Raw genomic sequence first — 24,041 nt, 5'->3', positions numbered from 1 at the left:
TCTCTATTCTTCATGACTTTGCCTGCACAGGTAGTCGCTGACTTAGAACCGTAACGGAGCCTAAAATTTCTGTGAAATTAGTTTTGCCCCATTTTACAACCTTTCTCTCCACAGTTGTTAAGTGAATCACTGCAGTAACTAAATTAGTGACACGGTTGTTCAGTGAATCTGGCTTCCCCATTGACTTTGCTTGTCAGAAGGTCGCAAAATGGGAACGCACGACCCCGGGACACTGCAACTGTCATAAATATGCTTCGATGGTTGTAAGTATTTAAAAAAGGGTCATAAGTCACTTTTTTGTAGTGCTGTTGTAACTTTGAACAGTCACTAAACAAATGGTTGTATATTGAGGGTTCCCTGGTCTATCATTTCCATCACTTCCCTATTTTGTCTACGTTTGAGCCCAGGAAAGCCAGACTGTTTACTTTGCTGTAGTCAGTTCAACTCTGAAATTCACAAGGGTTCTGTATCTTCTTAACTTTTAATGTTAAGTTTTAATATTAAAATTAATATTAAGCTTTTAATATTAAACTTTAAATTTTTTTAAAAAAAACATGAACATTTTCATGATGAAACCTTCTACATGTTTGTTGCTTTCAGCTAGCAGAGCAATGTTGACTAACCTATAATCACCCCATCCACAAGAACACAAAGCAATGGTGCAAGACCAGGTATAAGACCAGTGTAGCAACTATGGGGTGTATCTTCTTTTTGTTTTGTTTTGTTTTTTTAATGTTGTAATTAGATTCTATTCCACCTTTTAATATATAACTCAAGGCAGTGAATATGCCAACTACTCTTGTCTCCTATTCCACCCCACGCTCACAACAATAACTTTGTAAGTTAGCTGGATTTCCTGCCTAGAATTCATAATCTCCTGGTTTCTATTTTTTTTTTAAAAAAAAGTTTTTATTTATTTTTTCCCCATCCAAGTCAGTAGTATTTATTCAACAAATGTGTTGTCTGAGTTTATCGTTCACTAATACAAATTTAATTCCTAAATAAATATTAGCATTAAGACCAGTGCAGCAACTACGGGGTGTAAGGCAAAGATCAGGCACTGGGATTGGCATGACAGGCGAAAGCGAAGGCTGTTGAATATATCACATTGGCATGTGAGTTCTGGCAAGAAAGCCAGCTGGGTGACTTTGAGCCAGTCCCTCTCTCTCTCTCTCTCTCTCTCTCTCTGCCCAACCCCAGTTGGGTTTCATGAAAAGCAAAGTTATTGTTGTTGTGGGGAAAGTAGCAGGAGGAAGGAGTATCAGGTATGTTCACCACCTTGAGTTACTTATAAAGTAATAAAGGCAGGATGTCTATGGAGGTTTTCAGTCATCCAGCTCATGGTTGTCACAAAGGTGCTTTCTCAGGAGGCATCTTTCCATTCCCCACCTTCCAGTCAGAGCTGAAGAAGCTTCTTGGATAAGAAGCGAAACTTCTTCAAAGAAAAACAAGAAAGTCCAGTTGCCTCCTGAAAAAGCAACTCTGGGATAAATAAAGGCGGGGTAAAAAGAAATCCGTGGTACAAACCAGTTAGAGCGGGGGGGGGGGGTGGTGGTCTTCAAACTTGGCCTCTTTTATGACTTGTGGACTTCAACTCCCAGAATTCCTCAGCCAGCGGCTGAGGGATTCTGGGAGTTGAAGTCCACAAGTCATAAAAGGGTCCAAGGTTGAAGACCCCCCTGAGTTAGAGAAAGAATCAAAACAAAATTAAAATGGGGGAGGGGGGGGAAGGTCGTTGCTGTGAGGAACTTAAAACTAATTTTAAGTGAAGGCTGAAAAATTACAGTGTTGGAAGGGGGCTTTGGAGGCCCTCTAGTCCAACCCCCTCCACAAACAGGAGACCCTATACCAGTTCAGTCAAAAAAAAAAAGTCAGGAATTATTGCAGAAATGCTTTTGAGGGAGGTGCAAAACTTTCCTTAGCGCCATAAAGGGGAAAAAAAATACAGGAACAAAATTACCGAGCAAGCAACTATCCTCAGAAAGCGCCCCCCCTCCCCAACCCCCGGCCAGGAATAATAATAATAATAATAATAATAATAATAATAATAATAATAATAATAATAATAATAATAATAATAATAATAATAATAATTTATTTATATACCGCCCTTCTCCCAAAGGACTCAGACCCTTTATTTATTTATTTATTTATTTATTTATTTGTTTGTTTGTTTGTTTGTTTGTTTATTTGTGGCGCCTGTCCCTTTAAAAATCAGACTCCTCACTTTTCCCCCCTCCCCTCTCAACTCGATACTTCTCACTCTCCCCCTCCCCCGAAACCCCGCCCCAGGAATCCCTTTCTAGCCTCCGATTGGCGCGTCTTTAATTCCCCCCCTCCCGCCGCTGGCCTGGAGGCTAAGCTTGATTGGTGCGGCGGCAAGTGTGGTCACAAAGGCCTCCCTCTTCCGATTGGTCCCGGCGCCCCTTAGAGCTTTGGGGAAAGTAGTTACTTTCAAACCTTTGATTGTATTTCTATCGGGGGGCGGGGGGAGGAGGAGAGGGGAGCGAGACGCCCCCGAGGGGCGGTGGTGGAAATCTACGGCGATCCGGAGATCCAGAGAGCCCACCTACCCCCCCACCAGGAGAGATCTAAGAGGTGAGAATTCATGAAATACATTTTTTTCCCGGCATTGTTCCCTTGGCTTTGAGATTTTTTTTTAAAAAAAGGGGGGGGAATCTTTAAAAAAATAGAGATAAAAAGAATCCACCCGCCCACCCCTCCAGATTGGATACAAATCAATCGCAAATACAGCGCCGTGGAAAGGAGGCAAGAGGATCGTCCGTTCCCCGCCCCACGCGGAAAGATTGCAATAAAATAAAACCCGTGTTGCTGGGGTTGTGTGAATCAATCAACCAGGTTTTATTACAATCAGTCGAAAGGTGTGAATTGTTCCCTGCTCCGGTTTCTGGAAAAGCAGTGAGTCAAGGATGCTGGAAAGGATCAGAGAGATCTGGGGTGTGGGGGGGGGCTTTATTTTTTAAAATTTATAAAATTATCATTTATCATTTATCATTTATTTTCTTCTCTTACAAGCCATTGGAAGATTAAGTGGCAAACCCTTGGAGTGCTGAGAATTAAAGCCCAATATTTTCCCCAAAGTTCCTTTATTTTGCATTGTGATCTCTCCTTGCAAAGCTGTCGGAGTTATTTCAAGTATGAGTTCCAGCTTTAGAGAGATCATTTCTTGTATTCTTTGTGAACCTCCTTTGTGGGGGGGGGGGTTGGACTAGAAGACCTCCAAGGTCCCTTCCAACCCTGTTATTCTATGTTCTATTATGCTATATTTTTGTGAGGGGATAAAGTGTGCTGTTATTTATATGGGTATTTAATGTTGTTTTATTAAGGCAAGCCTGGGGTTTGCCCTAGTGAAGCCATCACTTGTCATCTCCAGCAGAGTTTTTACTGTGAACTCTAAAGGCACATGGAAGGGTTGTGGAAAAACGCTTGCTGTACAGTACTGTGAATTACAATGGGGTGTCTGCTTTTTCAAAGGAACAGTCTGCTTGTGGAAGGTGAAACCAGGATACTTGTAAACCATCTGCAAAGCCTGAGCAGATGGTGACAGCATATAAATTTCATATGGTGGTATGAATAAGAGCATATTTGCTTTCGTTTGTCCTCATATACTTTTTGCAGATACCTAGTTTTCAGTTTCACTTTTTTTCCCTATTTATATCAGCTCAGGAAGACTCCATCAGTTATAAAACAAAACAAAACAAAACAAAATCTGATGTGTTTTTCTTTGCACCATATGCTTTATATACAAATATCTTGTTTTTAAGATTTTGCTAATATTATTGTTTTACCCAACAGCTACCGCTTTAATTGTGTGGTTTGATAATTTAGTCAGCCACTGTCTTCCCAAGCAAGGGATGGCAAACTCTTTGGAGATTCAAAGGCCCACAGATCAATCAGATCAGGAGGGGGGGAAAAGATTACCTCATTCTGATCGAAGTATTCAGTATTTATAGTTGTAAAATAGCACTGTGGGATCATTTCTTTTACTGCGGATAGATTTCACATACACATAGAGACTAAATGTTAGCCTATTTAACCGTGTTGTGATAACTAAATTACAACTACCTGCCTTCAACATTGCATCAAGGCCTCGCCTGCCACTTGCAAATTAGTACAGAATGTGCTTATATACCAAACTGGTTAACAGAGATAGACTCAGTCAATAGAGGAATGGATTATCTTAGATGACCTATATTTTTGTATAATTAAGTCCTCACATTGCAAGAAGTCATAATGTGGATAATTTTAGCCTAATGTGTTGGTTAAATCCAGCCAGAGTAGTTTGTGGTTTATATAGCTTAGCACAAAGTATGAATTCAATTAGTGATGGCTCAATCAAATGTGCATAAAACCATAATTGTGTGGATCCAGTCTCTCTGTATGAGGGAGGGATAAGGATGAATGCATGATAAACCTTTGGGAATGAATATAATTTAAATGCGATAGTGAGAAAATTCAGCATAATCCTTAAATTCTTGCATTTTCCACACTACGTACCTTAGTGAAATTAAAGTATCCCACATACAAGTAGTCCTCGACTTATGACAATTGAGCCCAAAATTTCTGTTGCTAAGCGAGATGGTTGTTAAGAGAGTTTTGCCCGATTTTACAATTCTATCTCATTTTATGACCTTCCTTGCCACAGTTTTTAAGTGAATCACTGTAATTGTAAAGTTAGTAACACAGTTGTTAAGTGAATCTGGCTTTTCCACTGGCTTTGCTTGTCAGAAGGTTGCAAAAGGTGACCCCCAGTCATAAATATGAGTCAGTTTACAAGCATCTGAATTTTGATCACATGACCGTGGGTCTGCTGCGACTTTTTTTCCAGTGCCATTTTAACTTTGAATGGCCACTAAATGAACTGTCGTTAGTCAAGGACTACCTGTACATTTTAAATACATCCTTTTTTTTACAACCCCCCCATAACATAATAATAATAATAAGAAGAAGGAGGAGGAGGAGGAGGAGGAGGAGGAGGAAGGGACCTTGGAGGTCATCTAGTCCAACCCCCTGCTCAGGCAGGAAACCCTATACCATTTCAGACAAAGAGTAATTATTTCTCTTTTCCGGAGACAGAAATAAAAAATGTATCCTTAAAAAAAACACATTTTAAACTTTGCTGAAGTGAGCAGTATTTGAGGTACTTTGTTCCTAAGAGACTGCGCTTCTGTAAATAAATAAACCCTACCTCAAGAATATCTAAATTAATCCTGGAACCATGTGAATTTACCACAAGGCCGCAAATTGACAGTGAGGCGGTTAATTTTCATAGAATTTTAGTTCTGCGCGGTTTTTTGTTCTTTTTTTTTTTTTGAAACACAGCTTTACCTGCACAACTTGGGTTCTCACTCTTTCTTTCCTCCCTTTTTAAGAGTTGGAAATGACCACAGGTAGGACCTTTCTCCAGCTAAGGCCTTTTGCCTTTGGAGTCTTTTTAGAGGCCTGGGAACACAAAGGCCGATTAAATCAAAGTTTAAGCACCTGTGCAATTTAAAGGGGCAGAACTGATAAACCCCAGCATTCTGATATCACCTTTTACATACTATCCCTCTATAAACTAGTCATAGTGACAAACAGAACGGGAAGGAAAAAGGAAAAAAAATGGAGCTGGTAAGGGAGAAAATAGAAAGATGGCATCTCTTTATTTTATATCTTTAAATGAAATTGTGCAATGTATTTGTTGGAAATGGTTTTTAGAGAAGATGAGAGTTATAGTCTCGGCACATTTGTAAGCATCTGGCTTGATAATTCTGAAGGAATTATGGGAATTCTATATGTTAAGAATCAATGTAGGGTAGTCCTAGACCAGGGGTAGGCAAACTTGGCTCTTTTATGACTCGTGGACTTCAACTCCCAGAATTCCTGAGCCGGCATGGCTCAGCATGGAAACCTCTCTTTCTCCTCAGCATGGTTGGCTCAGGAATTCTGGGAGTTGAAGTCCACAAGTCATAAAAGAGCCAAGGTTGCCTGCGCCTGTGACCTAGACTTACAACAGCTCCTTTAAGAGACTGAAGTTACAATGGCACTGAAAAAAGGGACTTATGACCATTTTCCCCACTTATGACTATTGCAGCATCCTCATGATTATATGATCAAAATCTGGTTCGTATTTATGATCGTTGCAGTGCCCCGGGGTCATGTGATCCCCTTTTAGGACCTTCTGACAAGCATCCCTCTAGTCCAGGGGTAGGCAACCTTGGCTCTTTTATGACTCGTGGACTTCAACTCCCAGAATTCCTGAGCCAGCCATGCTGAGGGAAAAGGGAGAGGTTTCCAAGCTGAGCCATATTGGCTCAGGAATTCTGGGAGTTGAAGTCCACGAGTCATAAAAGAGTCAAGGTTGCCTATCCCTGCTCTAGTCATGTGATTTACATTCAGATGCTTGATGACAACAACAGCAAAACAATAACAAGAACAATTATTATTATTATTATTATTATTATTATTATTATTATTATTATTATTATTATTATTATTATTATTATTATTATATTGGAAGGGACCTTGGAGGCAGGAAACCCTATACCATTTCGGACAGATGGCTGGTTCACATTTATGACAAATGCAGTGCCCCGGGATCATGTGATTCCCCTTGTGTAATCTTTTGACAAGCAAAATCAATGGGGGAAGCCGGATTCATTTAACAATGGTGTCACTAACTTAACATCTCCAGTGATTCACTTAACAGCTGGGGCAACAAAGGTTGCAAAATGGGGCAAAATCCACTGAACAAATGTCTCAGTAACAGAAATTTGGGGCTCGATTTTGGATCGTAAGTCGCGGACTTTGTATGTATTAATCAAGACCTTTTGACTAGCCTCAAGTCTGAATACAGCTAAAATACATGCTGGCTCTGGGCAATAGGCGTCAGGAGAAATCCAGCTTGGCCTCAAGTGATAACCTGGTTTATTTAACCACTATGCTTGTTTCCCAAACACACCCGTTTACCTCCACCTACCAGAGGGAGTAGTGAGGCAAATCTTGGAAATTTGTGTCTATGGTTTGTTTAGCGTTTTCACCCAAACCAGGAGACTGGCTTGCTGCTTTCTTAACAAACTACCCTCTGAAGCCTAACTCTTGCTTATCGTAATAGATGTTATGTTTAATAACATAATATGCGCAGCTTATTATTTCAGCCTTCCCTACTGCAGTCCTGTAAGGTTGCTAGAATTGTTTCCTGCACACTATAAAGAGAGAAGAAGTCTTAGAATGCTATCTTATTTTTTTTAAAGGCAACTGTGAATTTGGTGGCTAAGATACACTCGAACAAGCTGGGTTGCAGCTAGCAGCTTCTTCTCTGCCAGTGCATTTTCTCTTGATCTTCTGAAAGCTCAAGTGGTGGCAATTTGCTGGTTCATCAGCATCTTAAGCAACAATCAAGAGATTGGAGCGAGTGAAACAGGACAGATGAGGTCAGGATAAATGCACGGATAGGCAGTTATTTAAAAAGTGTGGTGAAACAGGGTTGAGTTCTTTGCTTCATAATTCAATCTCTTTCCACACCAGGAAAAACTAAATTGAAACCACAGCTGTGTGTGCATTCTGCATACTTTGCTTTAGTTGCTTGAAAGTTCATACTGTACCTTCAGGGCAGTTACAGATAATTAATTTTTTTGGGGGGAAAACCCTAATAAACTGACCCATGAAATCAATTTAAGTAGCTTTTTAAAGCACAGTGGCACATTTTTAAAAGGCTCAGGAAAACAAATCACGGTGGAGGCAACATTCCCCATTCCAGAAGAGGAGCCTTCCATACAGCCCCCTCCCCTAAACCAAATCTTGGCCTGATGGACAGTGTAGTCCAGCCTGGCAAAGAAGTGAACTTGACAATTACATGTAGAAAATGATATATAGGTAGTCCTTAGTTTGCAATCCTTCATTTAGTGCCCATTCAAAGCTAGCACTGAAAATGATTTATGACCAGTTCTCACACCTAGGACAGTTGCAGCACCCCATGGGCATGTGATCAAAATTCAGGTGGTTGACTACTGGCCTGTATTTGTGACAATTGCATTGTCCCGGGGCGGGGTGTGTGTGTGTGTGTGTGTGTGTGTGTGTGTGTGTCATGGGATCTTTATTTGCAACCTTCCCAGCAAGGTTCCAACAAGCAAAGTCAATGGGGAAAACCAGATTCACTTCATCACTGCAGTGATTCTCTTAACAACTGTGGCCCAAAAGTCATAAAATAGGGCACAACTCAGTAATTATCTTCCTAGAAATGGAAACATTGGGGCTGGGCTCCATGATGGTAGCAAGTGGATGATTGTCTCTAGTGCAGCATCTCCCCATCATAGAGACCAGTTGAAAGGGACCAAGATGGTAACAATCCTAGACAGGTCTATGTCAATTAGCCACAGCCAAATCGCCGTGGCCAACTCACTACGCCAACTCGCCATGGCCAACTCTACTGCCAACTCGCCATGGCCAATTCACTACTGCCAACTCACCATTGGCCAACTCACTACTGCCAGCTCACCAATGAACAATTCACCATTGGCCAACTCACTACTGCCAACTCGCCACATCCAAATTGCTGTGGTCAACTTGGTCGCTGCAGGACGAGAGTTACACTGATATCAAAAAAATAGTGGAATAGAATCATTGAAGAAAGGATGCAAAAGGAGGGACCGAATGAAATGTGAATGGCAATTTTTTTTAAAAAACGTTTTATTTATTTTGAGTGATTAAATAGAATTGTTAAATTGTCCCGCAGCTACTTGTCCCATGGCAAGTTGGCCGTGGTGAGTTGTCTTGCAGCAAGTTAGCCATGGCGAGTTGTCTCCTTCCGATCCTAGACTGTCCTGAGTGTTTGGGTGTTTTACCAGCCACTGTTGACTGATTCAAGCTTGTTTTCTCCGCCTTGATGACTACAACCTTAAATTATTTAAAACAGTAAAAAAAGTCTGGGGCTGCTGATTTATGCATTGCAGGTAAAATTATCTAAGCAATTGGAATGTGTTAGAATAGATTGTTTCTGTAGCCTGGAGAGACTAGGGCAGGGATAGGCAACCTTGGCTCTTTTATGACTTGTGGGCTTCAGTACCCAGAATTCCTGAACCAGCCATGCTGACTCAGGAATTCTGGGAGTTGAAGTCCACGAGTCATAAAAGAGCCAAAGTTGCCTACCCCTGGACTGGGGCATCGCCAGACAGATCCATGGGGATATAACTGAGGCACGTTACTGGGGCGGGGGGTGTCTTCAGTCGCTGTGGACATTACAGGGCAGCAACTACCGGTTGCCGAAGAATTGGCCTTTTTGCTGGCCACGAGTCCGGTTGGAAGGGCAGAAGTAAGTCTGATGTATAGCATATTATCGAGAGTGGTAATTTAATTCAGCCCTTTGCAGATCGTCAGCACAATGACTGCCTTCCTTAAACTCTATTGCTTAACCATGTTCCTTGCTGGAATGGCTGCTGAGCAATATTTAGCCATTGCAAAATACATCTGGGCCCCTTGACGTATGTAGTTTTGCACTGTGACCACAACGAAGTGTCTTCCCATCAACTTGACATCCCCACAGCGGCTGTTAGTGCTGCTTCAACTGATAAAGCCTGCCGAGGCACGTCTCCTACCAGCGCCAAGCAGTTCCCAGGCCTCAAGATCAGAAACTGACCACTGCAGTCTGTGGTTTAGAAAATGTCAGTGCTGACAAGTGAATTTGTCAGCTCTACATCAGGCAGCTTGCAAGGGAGGGGTGGGGGGCGGATACACCAACATGTTGTGTAGAGGTTTGCAACATTTGGAGTAAACCATCCAAAGCAGCTATTTCATGTCTACCATAATCTTATTAACCAGTGGGTTAGATTGTGTTTTGGCATACAAATCTTGCTGGAAGTTTGAAAGGCCACTGTTAGGTTTTTTTTTATCGTACACAATAATCTTAATCCCCTTTCAGTCAAAATCCTGCTGTCAGGATTCTTATATTCTTGGCTATTTTAGTCCACCAAGAAAAAGATTGAATATGTTTATGCTCCAAGCACACTTCCCCGCCAAGCTTCACTTTTATAAATGCAGTGCTGACAATAACATATTCACCTAAAAGCTATCATTACTCCAAAATAACTCTTCTTCACAATAGCCCACTTCTTACCAGATTTCCATTGCTTTTTCTGTTCTATAGGTCCATTGCTGCAAGAATTAGACTTTCTAGGAAATATTAAAAGCATCCCGCAATGCAGAAAGATTTCAGCATAGTATCCCTCGGTTGGGAATCCACCAAATAATGCATTGCAAACTGGGGGGAAAAATGATGGAAAATTGTAGTGTCTCATTTTACAGACTAAGCAAGTGACAACCCCACAAATATTGGTAGACTGCTCTAAGGTCACCCCCTAGTGCCCTTCTCATTGTTAGATTAGACATACCTCTACCTCTACATATAAATTATATGAATACAATTTGGGTTTCAATTGAATCCAAAGTACTATGTGATGGCAGTGTGGTAGGGTGGCTTACTAGCTTAGTGGTGCAGATTTGAGTAAGAGCAGCTGCGTGTGAGATTGCTCATTTTCACATTTCAACCTCTCTTTTTCTGAAGCTTGTTTGTGTGGATCAATTGCACTTTTTATTCAAAGCAAGGGGCAAATGAAGTGTTTAACGTAGACAGCTTTAAAAACAGAGCTCTGAAGCTATGGTCCACTTACGGTTCCGTATCTGTGGCCCCATTCCCAAGTAGATGGCTTCAAGATGGTTACCAATTTGAACAGAAGACAATGGATCTCTTCTCTTCTCAATTCCTGGCAGTTGGGGGTTTAAAATAGATTGCTGATAAGGCAGACAGCCAGAGTAATCATTGATAACCTGATCCTCTTATGAATCGGTCCAGCCCCCTTTTAAAATCAACTAGCATGATATCTGATAGCAGCAAATTTCATGAGCTGCTTGGGGTCAGGGCTGTTTGCGTATCCTTTTAAAATTGCCTCCAGTCCCTCTGAGCCTTGTGAAGAACTTAAATGGAAAGGCTTTATATTCTGTAACTTAAAACCTCCTCCTCGTAGAAATCAGCCAGCCTTCGGCTGCCCTAGCTAAAATCCAGAGTTTCATAATTCATCAAAACATTTTTCCATAACCTGGGTAGGAGAGAACAGCAGCTTGTGTTTAGATTAGATGACGTAACTAAGATGATTGGATTAGGAAGGGCTGCACGAAGTGGGAAGGTAAAGACAAGAACAGTCCTGTCTTGCCACAGTAGGTTTGCCTGCTTTTCCAAAGGTGAAACTCTCAGCGCACAAGTGTACATGCACAAAAACTTTGGCAACAAGAGAGCTGATGTTGTCTAGGTTATGAGTGATACCTATCTGCATTCTTCCTGGATCCCCTCACCTTGCTCACCTTGACTCCAAGCTGCCTTGAGAAAGTCCCATTGCCTTCATCATCCAGGCATTTTGACCTGCATGTAGCAAACAAGGCAATAAAAACCACAAACTGGATTAATATCAGAAGTATTCCCCCTGTAGCTCAAAATAGTCGCATGGAAGAAGTATATTCTTATCACAGGATTTATAAGGCCATCCCAACTCAAACAATGTGACTCTGGGCCATGTACAGCATTAAAAAAATAGCCACACACAACCCAAAAAAGCCCACCCGCACCAAACTATATAACATGGAAAATACACAATATATAAATATAGAATATTGAATGGCAGTTATAAGTTGAGGACCACTGTAGATGTTTTTCAGCTTTTTACTGTAGGACCGAGAGACAGTGATTCTCTCAAATTTAATCCAGAAAACTTCTATATCTAAGGGAGAACAAAACCATGGGTCACTCCACTACTAAACCAGCATCTCCAGAACCATCCTCAGCCCATGATTTTTGGACTGAGAAGGAAGAAGTGGTCCAAAGTCACCCAGCTGGTTTTTATGCCTTAGAACAGGGGGTCTTCAAACTTGGCCCTTTTATGACTTGTGGATTTTAACTCCCAGAATCCCATGCCTGGCTGAGGGATTCTGGGAGTTGAAGTCCACAAGTCATAAAAGGGCCAAGTTTGAAGACCCCTCCCTTAGAGGGAGTAAAAGTCCCAGATGCCCAAATTCTAGTTCCTCGCATTTAACCACAACATCAAACTAGCAGTGTGTATCGAGGCAGAGAGCAACTCCTTGCAATTATTCCTTTGGGATTCGAACTTTGCTGTCATTCCTCTTAAATGTTTTCCCAAAAATAAGACTGTTCCTTCAAGCTACATTTCATTCATGATAAACTGTGAGTAGTATGGATGATACGCAGCAAAATAATTTCTAGAAATTGGGACTGAATACTCTGTATGAGTAAATACCTTTAGCAAGGTTTTGTTGTCACATGTGTAAGAATCCAGGTGAGTCACTAGAAAGAGGCAGGTGAGAAGGCCAATAAAAGCTGGGTGTATGGAAGAAGTTTGGTTAACTTATGATCTGCTGCACATAGCTAGAGTACAATAATAACTTTATTGTTACATTAATCAGCATACATTAAATTGAGATGTCATTGCATACAGCTCTGAGTATACACTATATAAAACATGACAAAAAATAATTATGCACATACCATATACATACACACATATGACTCAGAGAAACGACATCCTAGTTCAGATGCACACATATCTTGCAAACTGTATGTATGTATATAGTTGATATATCTATTCTGTCTTGCAAACATGCATGCATGCAGACACCCATCACCCTGGTGCGCTTCCACTTTATTTATTTTGGCAAGCTGAGTTTTGCAAATCTGCATTTTTGCGAGTGTGATTGGCAGGCTACATTCAGCTTGATAAAACCACAAGCTTTCCTCTCTGCAGAAGAAAATGAAGCATCATTGATTTTATTATTATCTAGAAGAGCAGAGGTTCCTAGGAAGATACTTTCTCCCCACCAAAGCATCTTAAAAAAGAAAGAAACACTGGCAAAATTCTTTATTTTCCTCCTTCGGGTATCTTCCCTGTTATAGTGTCATGCATTGTGCCTATGAAGGAGGAGGTGGTGAGATGACCACACTTGGAATATTGTGTCCAGTTGTGGTCACCATGATACAAAAAATAAATAAAAAATCTTGAGATTCTAGAAAGAGGGCAACAAAGGAGAGCAACAAAGATGATTATGGCACTGGAGACTAAACCGTACAATGAATGGTTGTGGGAATTGGGAAGATCTAGTCAAATGTAGAGAAGGTCTAGGGCTGATAGGATAGCAGCCTTCCAGTATTTGAGGGGATCTCACAAAGTAGAGGGGATTGATCTGTTCTCCAAAGCATCTGCGGGCAAGGCAAGAACTAATAGATGGAAGCTTACCAAAGAAAGATCCAACCTAGAATTAAGGAGAAATTTCCCGAGAGTGAAAACTAATTAATGGAACAGCTTTCCTCCAGAAGTTGTAGGTGCTCCATCACTGGAGGTTTTCAAGAAGAGATTGGACCGCCAGTTGCCTGGATTGGGATAGGGTCTCCTGTTTGAGCAAGAGATTGTTTAGAAGATCTCCAAGGTCTCTACCAGCTGTGTTATTCTTTATTCTGTATGGACTACAGTGATATAACACTATCCCAAGAAGAAGGAAACACATCCTAAGGAGGGAGGTGAGACAAGAGACTGCACAGCTTGGAGCTGGAAAGGAGACAGAGGAAGAGAATTAGGAAAGCTACCCTCCCATTGCAAGAGATGATAGAAAGGGTCTGAACTGTGTGTTTTCAATGGGGGTCCTCTCCTATAGAATAAAAGGTAAAGGTTCCCCCGCACATGCGTGCTAGTCGTTTCCAACTCTAGGGGCCGGTGTTCATCTCCGTTTCAAAGCCGAAGAGCCAGTGCTTTGTCCAAGGACGTCTCCATGGTCATGTGGCCGGCATGACTAGACGCCAAAGGCGAACGGAATGCTGTTACCCTCCCACCGTAGTGGTCCCTATTTTTCTACTTGCATTTTTTACGTGCTTTTGAACTGCTAGGTTGGCAGAAGCTGGGATGAGTAACAGGCGCTCACTCTGTTACGTGGCACTCGGGATTTGACCCACCAAACTGCCGACCTTCTGATCGACAAGCTCAGTGTCCTAACCCACTGAGCCACCGCGTCCCTTCCTATAGAATACCGTGGCCTTAAAAACAAAAAACAACTAATGGAAAGTTGGATATCCCAGCAAGCCTTCAGCTGTTGCTTAAATAGAATAGTTGAGCACCAGAATGGTTGGCTTTTGATTGTACTAATATTATGCGCTCTTTTGCTGTGTTTTATATTTTCCTACACTTCCTAAAATCTCTTGGGATTGAAGCAGTCAATACTTTTTATAAATAAATTCTGCATTTTATGTCTACTGTGAAATGAATTATTTATTTTACAAATAGTAAAAAAAAATATAAAATCTAAAGTAAAGACTTGAGCTCAGCATGCTTCTGCTCCTGCTGATGATAATGCCCATTTCTCTGCAAAGATTGTTGTCTCTACCAGCGAAACATGATTCTCTGTGTAGGCAGATTTTTAAATAGGGCAATTGAGGGAATGCTGAAGGTTTTTATTCTTTTTTTTTTAATTTACTTTTTGGCTTCTATAAAGTCTCCAGATTAAATGTCCTCTGCTTGAAACATTTTGCTGGATTTGAAAAATAGAAGTAATAGATGCCACGGCAGACATTCCTAGCCATCATTACGACCACAACTGGCCCCGAAATTTATGTTACTAAGTCAAAAATCTGTTCAATGAGTTTTGCCCCATTTTACGTCTTTTCTTGCCACATTTGTTAAGTGAATCGCTGCTGGTTCTTAAATTAGTAACACGGTTGTTAAGTGAATCTGGCTTCCCCATTGACTTTGCTTGTCAGAAGGTTGCAAAAGGGGATCACATGACCCTGGGACTCTGTGACCATCATAGATACATGCCAAGCATCCGGATTTTGATCACGTGACCATGGAGATGCTACAATGGTTGTAAATGTGTGAAAAACGATCATAGGTCACTCTTTTTCGTAACTTCGAACGGTGACTAAAAAAAAAGTCGTAAGACTAGGACTGCCTGTATTTGTGAAGTATTACAATTGCACGAACATGGAGTTATTCTTTTAATTAAATACAAATCAATTTACGAAAAATATTTGCTATTACAAGATTGTTCAAAGACTGGCACTATATGGAAATAAATGCAATGCGATCATCTCTAAACATCAAACCAGAAGAACAGTGCTGTAAAATGTTCATCGAGTGATTTCATACCTTCAAAGTGATTCACCTACGTAGTTTAGATCAGGTGTATCCAACCTTTTGGCTTGCCTGAGCCGTATTGAATGAAAGGAAGTTGTCTTGGGCCACGGGGAACAGAATAACCGGGTTGGGAGGGATCTTGGAGGTCATCTAGTCCAACCCCCTGCTCAGGCAAGAAACCCTATACTATTCCAGACAAGTGGTTGTCCAAGCTTGTCTTTAAAACCTCCAGTGTTGGGAGCACCCACAACTTCTGGAGGCAAGATGTTCCATGGATTAATTGTTCTAATTGTCAGGAAGTTTCTCCTTAGTTCTAGGTTGCTTCTCTCCTTGGTTAGTTTCCACCCATTGCTTCTTGTCCTGCCTTCAGGCACTTTGGAGAATAGCTTGACTCCCTCTTCTTTGGGGCAGCCCCTGAGATATTGGAACACTGCTATCCTGTCATCATAGTTAATGTATATAAATAACTTCCTTTATTTTCTATATTTTTTATTATGACCTTGTGGGACCACATTACTGTCTGTCCAGGGCCACGGGCGGGTCATGGGTTGGACCTGCCTGGTTTAATGGAAAGCCTTAAAACAACTTAGTGGACAATACAATATAACTCAGTATGAATGGATCCTCCAGGGCTGCAGAACTGCCTGAGCAAGAATAGCTTAAGTAATTCGTACCAGAAGCAAACTTTCAACAGAAGGGAGAGCTTCACTTCCTGGTTCACTCTTCCACCTCAACAGTGCAGAAGACATTTGCTCAAAAATAAACCCTACCGAGTGTACGAATTACAAAATAAGAAGCACTGAGTGCATACAAACGCAAGGTTTAACATCAGCTATTAATTATCCTAACTCAAGTAACACAACCTCCAATCGTGGAGTGCTCTAATCACCGAGGATCAGTCTGCAGTCTTGAAATGCTCTAACCACAGGCTCAATTTGCAGTTCTGGAGTACTCTTAATGGTGACGCCATGGTTCATTTGAGCTTTCTCTTGGGAAGAGAATAATGGACAGCTTTTTAGAAGGTTTCCCCCCCCCCAAATCCAGTCTCTCAACCTTTTTTTGGCATTGCAAAACTGGAGTTTCCAACGTCCCTTAGAAGATGGCAGCCACCACAAATTTTGCTTTCTAAGGTTGAAGCTCTCTCTTCTATATTTTTGTTATTTATTTTTAAAAATATAAAATTTCCCCCCCCCAAATAACACAAACAACCCACCGCCATTAAGAAAAATAAAAATGAGCCAACAGGGAGATGGTGAATGGAAAACCAGATGCTTTAACCAACGAGGAAATTTGGCCTGAAACTTAAAATTAAGACCTTGTGTTGTTGTTGTTTTTTTTCCAAAGTGTAATGGTTACTTGGCACAAACATATGAATGTAGCAATGTGGACATTTTTTTTTGTTTGTGGGTGAGAAGGGAAATGGAGATGGGATTAGGGAAACTGACAGAAAGGTGTGATTTGGCATCCAGGAGAAATGGAGAGCAAATACGCCAGCAGATTATCTAATTTTGATTTTTAGTGTTGTCAGTCCAGCAAGAGGAATAATTGGGAAAGTCCTTGGAGCAAGATTTTTGTAAAGCACAACTTGAATCTTACCCTTTTATTCTATTCATCCACAATGAGATCAAGAACTCATCCATTATTGCATTATGCACTCCTTCCTGTCGACTGACTACTAGAACTAGACATACCCAATTCCTACAACCGTTCTTCATATGTTTCAGCCTCCAGCTCCCTAATAATCTTTGTTGCCCTTCTCTGCATCCTTTCCAGAGTCTCAACATCTTTTTTTTATATTGTGGTGATGAAAATTGGATGCAGTATTCCAAGTGTGGTCTTAGTAAGGTTTTGTAAAGCGGTGCTAATACTTCACATGATCTTGATTCTGTCCCTCTATTAATGCAGCCTGGTGCCTACCTTAATGTCTATCTTAAGCAACTCTGGCCAGCTTACAGCAGTTATGTTTATACTACAATACTCTTTATCACCCACCTTTATTCTAACAACGTCTATATGACGTATAACCTGTTTTTAAACAGCTATGTATATACTAAGGGACGCGGTGGCTCAGTGGGTTAGGCCGCTGAGCTTGTCAATCAGAAGGTCGGCAGTTTGGCGGGTCGAATCCCGAGTGCCGCGTAGCAGAGTGAGCGCCTGTTACTCGTCCCAGCTTATGCCAACCTAGCAGTTCGAAAGCACGTAAAAATGCAAGTAGAAAAATAGGGACCACTACGGTGGGAAGGTAACAGCGTTCCGTGCGCCTTTGGCGTCTAGTCATGCCGGCCACATGACCACGGAGATGTCCTTGGACAAAGCGCTGGCTCTTTGGCTTTGAAACGGAGATGAGCACCGGCCCCTAGAGTTGGAAACAACTAGCACACATGTGTGGGGGAACCTTTACCTTTACCTTTTTATGTATATACTAGGCTGAGAAATTACAACTAAGCACAAGGTCACCCTAATTTCATTCCGAGTCTTCCCAATGTTAAATCCCACTGTGTTTGGTTTTCTCAACCACAATTATTTGAAAATAACAATGTTCTTTGTTCCTCTTTGTACAGGTCGCACTCCAGGAGTCATGTCAGTCAGTGTCCATGAGAACCGTAAATCCAGGACCAGCACCGGCTCAATGAATATCTTGCTGTTCCACAAAGCCTCTCATTCAGACTGTGTCTTGTCTCACCTCAATACTATGAGAAAACATTGTATGTTCACTGATGTTACCCTCTCTGCGGGGAATAAATCCTTTGCGTGTCACCGAGCAGTGTTAGCTGCATCCAGTAGATATTTTGAAGCCATGTTCAGCAACGGCCTTCGCGAGAGCTTAGGGGACAAAGTGAATTTCCACGATAGCCTCCATCCAGAGGTGTTGGAGCTGCTGCTGGACTATGCTTACTCATCCAAGATCATCATCAATGAGGAGAATGCAGAGTCCCTCCTGGAAGCAGGAGACATGTTGCAGTTTCATGACGTCCGAGATGCAGCTGCTGAGTTCCTTGAGAAGAACCTTTGTCCTTCCAACTGCTTGGGGATGATGGTCCTGTCAGATGCTCACCAGTGCAAGAGGCTTTATGAGTTTTCTTGGAGGATGTGCCTGGTCAACTTTGAGACAATCCACAGGAGCGATGAATTTAACAATCTCTCCAAGGATACACTGTTGGACTTGATCTCCAGCGATGAGCTGGACATTGAGGATGAAGAGAAGGTCTTCAAGGCCGTTATCCATTGGGTGAAATATGACCTGGACAAAAGGAAGCCTCTTCTCCCAGAACTTCTAAAGAACGTGCGGTTGGCATTGCTGCCTTCAGAATGCCTCAAAGAAGCCATGAGTTACGAGGAGCTGATCACCACAGAGGAGGAGAACAAGGCAATCATGGGTGAGGCCCTTCGTTGCAAGAAGAAAATCCTGCAGAACGATGGGGTGGTCACCAGTCCTTGCGCCAAGCCCCGCAAAGCTGGGCACACTTTGCTTATCTTAGGGGGGCAGACATTCATGTGTGACAAAGTATACCAAGTCGACCACAAAGCAAAAGAGATCATCCCTAAATCAGACCTGCCAAGCCCACGGAAAGAGTTCAGCGCGTGTGCTATTGGCTGCAAAGTTTACATCACTGGAGGGAGAGGCTCAGAAAATGGAGTGTCCAAGGACGTCTGGGTCTATGATACAGTTAATGAAGAGTGGTCCAAAGCTGCCCCTATGCTGATCGCTCGGTTTGGACATGGTTCCGCCGAGCTCGAGAATTGCCTCTATGTGGTGGGTGGTCACACTGCAGTGGCGGGGGTCTTTCCTGCTTCTCCTTCGGTTTCGCTGAAGCAGGGGGAGAAGTATGACCCGGTTGCCAACAAATGGACCATGGTCGCTCCCCTCAGGGATGGCGTCAGCAATGCTGCCGTTGTGAGCGCGCGGCTCAAGCTCTACGTGTTTGGTGGAACCAGCATTCACCGGGATATGGTGTCCAAAGTCCAGTGCTATGATCCGACAGAGAACCGGTGGACTATCAAAGCCGAGTGTCCTCAACCCTGGCGTTACACGGCAGCTGCCGTCTTGGGTAGCCAGATTTTCATCATGGGGGGAGACACAGAATACACCGCAGCTTCCGCTTACCGTTTTAACTGTGAAACGGATCAGTGGACCCGGATTGGGGATATGACAGCTAAGCGGATGTCCTGTCATGCGCTGGCTTCAGGAAACAAGCTGTATGTGGTAGGGGGTTACTTTGGGACCCAGAGATGCAAAACATTGGACTGTTATGACCCCACTTCGGACACCTGGAACTGTATCACCACAGTGCCTTACTCCCTCATCCCCACAGCTTTTGTTAGCACATGGAAACACTTACCGGCCTGACAGTCAAGAGCACTGGTTACAGTGGAGCACAAAAGGTAAGATATTTTTTTTCAAGACTCGCCTGTCTTTTTTTTTTCTGCAGGAAAGCCCTTTTAAGGTGGAAATATCTGCAGTTCACATGTATAGAAGATCTGAGAAAAGAATGTTGGGGGAAAAATGAATTTGGATACTTATGTCTTGAACTTTGTTTAGGTTTTTTTTAAAAAAAACAACCAACTGAATGGAAATGAGCGTTTACTGACTGGATGCCCTTCCTGACGCCTATGCAGAATTCGCAGCAGACAAACACTCATTGTGCCCAGAGAGAGAAATTCCGAATTCACATCCTCCTGATTGTGGGGCGAGAGCTCCACCTCCAGGCCACCACGCTACCACGCTCGTCCTCTCCCGTCTCCTTTACACTTGAGAAGTTAGGGAGGGTCTCTTTAGAGCTTTTTGACCCACTCATTAACCATCTGAGGGCTACGCTGTCTGTCATCTGACCATTCCCAAGGCTCTGGGCCCAATCCCCCATGGTCAGTTCCCAACATACAGGCTCATTACACCTACACCTATATATTTTTTTTAATTCCATTTATATCCCGCCCTTCTCCGAAGACTCAGGGCGGCTTACAAGCTTAGCAGTAGCCTTCATTCTATGTATATGCCTGCTTATTAGGGCTTTCACACACACACCAAGCGGCATTATTACAAAGTCAGCTTATTGCCCCCAACAATCTGGGTCCTCATTTTACCTACCTCGGAAGGATGGAAGGCTGAGTCAACCTTGAGCCTGGTGGGACTCGAACCTGCACTAATTGCAGGCAGCTGGTGTTACTTAAGGAGGCATTAGCCCACTGCTCCACCAAGGCTCTATATGCAGCCTCAGCTGAAGGTACAAAAAGGCAACGGTGCTATGGGAAAAAAGCTTGTTTCTTTAGCTTAAAGAAACATTTTAAAGAGCACCTTAAAATTAATTGTACAGTAGTGGAGCCCAGCTTCTATCTTTATGGCTAGAGGCAGAACAGTTCTTCCAGTAATTGTGTGGCTAGATTTGCAAATTACACTCATCTACCCTGTAGTAGATTTGATTTTGGCTTTGCTTACTGTATGTGTCCAGATAGCTTTCTTTTGTCTGTCTACAAAGGACGGAGCTCTGTGTGAGCACATATGGAAACAAAAGCACTCTGCTTCGCAGTGACACTGCCCTCTCTTCTCACTGGACTTATTCAGATTAATAACTGTTTTTTCCAAATTCTAGCTCAGCTCAGCCGTGACAGTTTTCCCCAGCTCCCAAATCCTGCTCCTACAGCCCAGGCGCCTCTGAGCTGTCGTTCAACCCTTAATTACTTTTGCAATGCGTGGGAAAAGTCCATTTTCAAGCTCCGTTTAAGTTTTGCATTCGCGGTGGAAATAAAATTTATATGTCTGTCACGCAGGTGCATCTGAAGGCTGAAAGCCAGATACATCGGTAGCCAATGCTTTTGAGTATATTTTGAGACAGCGCTGGAGGATTTTTTAAAACTGAAATAAAGGCCGAGCCATTATTTATTTATTTTTCCCAACAGCCAGTTTTTCTCCCTGGGAAATCCCTTTAGACAATGCAGATATTGTTCTAGCATGCTCCAGCCTCTTGCAACTTTTTTTGGCTGGTGAGGTTTCTTTGTTCTTACATTTGTGATTCCCAGAGATCTCTTTCGTCTTGGCTCAGAGTAAGAAGGTCTTCTGAATAGCCAATGTTTTCATTTCGAAGCTGCTTTTGTTTGGGGTCCTCTACCCTGTTACAGGGCAAGATTTAAAAGATTTCTCCCCCCCCCCGCCCCCAGACATTGTGCTGAAGTTCTGAAAAAAGAATTCGGGAGAGTCAGAAAAATTAGGAAAAGGAAGAATTGGCAGTTCTTAATGTCAACCTGCTTATTAGCTAAGTTTTTAAAAAACTATTTCTTGACTTGCATTTCATGTCAAGTTGTAGCTGCTTAACCATGATCTGTTGCCTGAGACATAGTTGTCAATGTGCCTGGTTGAGGAATTCTGGGAGTTGAAGTCCACAAGTCGTAAAAGGGCCAAGTTTGAAGACCCCTGGTCTAATGTCTGTGGCCCGCACATTTACGTTTACGTTTTATTAAATTTTTATACCGCCCTTCTCCCGAAGGACTCAGGGCGGTGAACAGGGCATATAATAAAAATACAAAAATACAAAAGTTAAAATAGAATTAAATTAATGCCCAAAATAAAACAATAAAATATACAAATATTTAAAACCCTAAATTAACTCCCCATCAGGCCAGGCCAGCTTGTTCGAATAAGTGGGTCTTTAACCCGCGCCGGAAGGAGCGGAGATCCGGTGCCATCCGGAGCTCAACCGGCAGTTGATTCCACAAAGCTGGTGTCCCCTTCTGAGCCCAACTTGTGAAGGCCTTCAAGATTCAGCTACTCCTACAGTTTGGGTAACTTCCAGCTCTCAAACTTTGATTCAAATGAACACCACAGTGGCTGAGGGTGTTGCCATCTTAAACAGTTCTGTTCTGAATCAAATCTGCCTTTAGCTAGCCGCAGAACAATAGAATGGGCTACAGGTTGAGGAGGAGGTATCCAAACCTGCAATGACTGCAGCTGAATCTATGCCACAATCTTGTTTAATTCTGTGTACGTGCTTCTGCCCCACACTTTTTGCCCAGGACTTCCATTGCCTAATATTATGGGTGGAGGAAGATTGTAGGTTGCCCACCAGATAGATAAACAACAAGCCACTTTCCTATTCCTCAACAGAGACAAGAGGCTGTGGGTCCTTCAGACTCCTGGCGTTTGCTGCTGAAGTTGGAGACCTCAAGCTGTTGGGCGCCCCTTCTTTCATTCAGACTTTCTTCCTCTCTTGCCTTCTCTCTAGACCGCCTTCATACCTGATATGCAGCAGGAGTTGCTGAACTGTAATTCATGGTTGTATTGTGAGCAAACCACATATTGTGAGCAAACCACACTAAGCCAAGATTAATCAAACCATGTTAGCGCTTAGTGAAATCACGCGAGCCCATCCTGGTCTTTCGTTCCTTTTTGTCCTGCCTCCCTATTTAATCCTTGTAGGCTTTCTCTGGGGACGACAGAAAGCTTGGAGGACAGGAGGTCTTCGGCCCGCAGAATCCAGAACCATTTCCTGCTAGCTTTCCCCCCTTTTTTCACTTTTTAAAAGTGGCTGACATGGTTCTGTGACTTTAGTTGCCACCTGCAAACAAATTGTGCTTGATGGAAATATTGGCACCTATAATTTAATATGGGTGGGGGATCTGGGTGGCTACAGCAGATGAGCTGTTTCTGCTAAGTTGAAATTTGTCTCCAAAGCCTGATTATCAGGGCAAGCTAATGGGGAGTGGCTGTCGTTTAGAAACATGTTTTGGCAAGCTGAGCCTGGGTTGAAACCTTAATTTCCGAACCGAGTATCCTCGGTCAGCCATATATAACAAAGGCTGTTAAGATCAAGTAAAATGATCCACCCACTCTGCTACGAGTGGCTCACCCACCTCAAAGAGTATCGGTATTATTCTATTTTGTCCCACTTTGGGCATGTTCCCACTATCTTCACATGATTTTGGAGGAATCGTCTATCTCATGCTACCTTGACTAATTCAAAGCCTGAATTAACAGAAGATGGGTGGCATACTGCAACCAAGCTCCTCCCATTTTCTATAAATGGAGGACAGACACATCCTAAATTTGCTCCATAAGTAGGAGGGAGAATCTCAGGTATACGTTTTCTCCTGTATAGTCATTTGATATTAAAGAAGGAAATCTCAGTAGCTTTGTAAGCTCTTAATGTGGTGACAGACCAGAAATATGAAGTTATTATTTGGGGTGCATGTCTTTGGGGAAGACGGTTGATTTTACATGCCTTTCCTTAGAACGTTCATCCATGCATCAAATATCTGCCTTATTTAGAACATCCATCCATTCATGGGTCACCACTGGTTATAATTAAATGCTCACCTCTACAAATACCCGGCTGTTAATTAGCTGTTTTTCTCTCTCCCCAGATGAAGCATTTGCTACATCAATATTACAATGGAAGCTACACCAGTAGCTGGAGACACCAGCTTTGCTTTCTGATTGCTCACACACAATCCAGTCTATTGGTATGAGATCTTTGGATCTCAATTGGTTCCTAAAGCTTGGATGGATGGAAAGGCAGAGCACTCCTGTTGACTTTCTCCAAGGAAAAGAGAACAAAGCAGCGGGGAAAAAAATCCTTCTATAAGGACCGTCTTGTCTGTTCCTTGCAGGTATCACTTTGGTCCCAGGTAGTATGAAGAAGTAGCCTTAAAAAGCCTTGATGATTTCCATTCAAGGACTTCATAAATTCCCTTCTCCAGGGGGGATGAAGCACAACCATATCAGCAAGGGCTTGAATTGCACCAGATATTGTTGGTGACGTTGATTTATACTTTGATGTTACCAGGAACTCTAGTAGATGTTAATAAAACTATTTGTCTTGCATGAGTGGGACTTTTCTTTTTGGAGTGCACTGGATGAAAGTGTAATATTGC

At 42.4% G+C, this 24,041-nt stretch overlaps 1 protein-coding gene and 1 long non-coding RNA gene across 3 annotated transcripts in view; one reads left to right on the top strand and one right to left on the bottom strand.

Moving 5' to 3' along the window:
• LOC308673789 overlaps positions 1 to 11,412 on the bottom strand; it is an 18,169-nt gene extending 6,757 nt beyond the window's left edge. Inside the window, exons 1-4 of one of the 2 annotated variants that reach the window (XR_014027740.1) lie at positions 11,353 to 11,412; positions 10,665 to 10,757; positions 10,112 to 10,255; positions 8,731 to 8,895 (exon numbers count right to left, since the gene is read on the bottom strand). This is a non-coding gene — a long non-coding RNA (uncharacterized lncRNA). Of the gene's footprint in view, positions 1 to 8,730; positions 8,896 to 10,111; positions 10,256 to 10,664; positions 10,758 to 11,352 lie in introns of those variants that run through there. The other variant, XR_014027739.1, reaches the window with a different exon arrangement.
• Positions 2,493 to 24,041, top strand: KLHL25 (kelch like family member 25). Its single transcript, XM_081337753.1, has 3 exons — positions 2,493 to 2,598; positions 17,741 to 19,562; positions 23,532 to 24,041. Exon 2 carries the CDS (start codon positions 17,758 to 17,760, stop codon positions 19,525 to 19,527), a length of 1,770 nt encoding a protein of 589 aa, XP_081193879.1. The 5' UTR covers positions 2,493 to 2,598; positions 17,741 to 17,757; the 3' UTR covers positions 19,528 to 19,562; positions 23,532 to 24,041.

Source organism: Vipera berus, assembly GCF_964194415.1.
Source record: "Vipera berus genome assembly, chromosome: 12".
Taxonomy (NCBI): Eukaryota; Metazoa; Chordata; class Lepidosauria; order Squamata; family Viperidae; genus Vipera; species Vipera berus.
The sequence above is the reverse complement of the archived record's forward strand: the minus strand, read 5'-3'. Positions and strand labels throughout refer to the sequence as shown.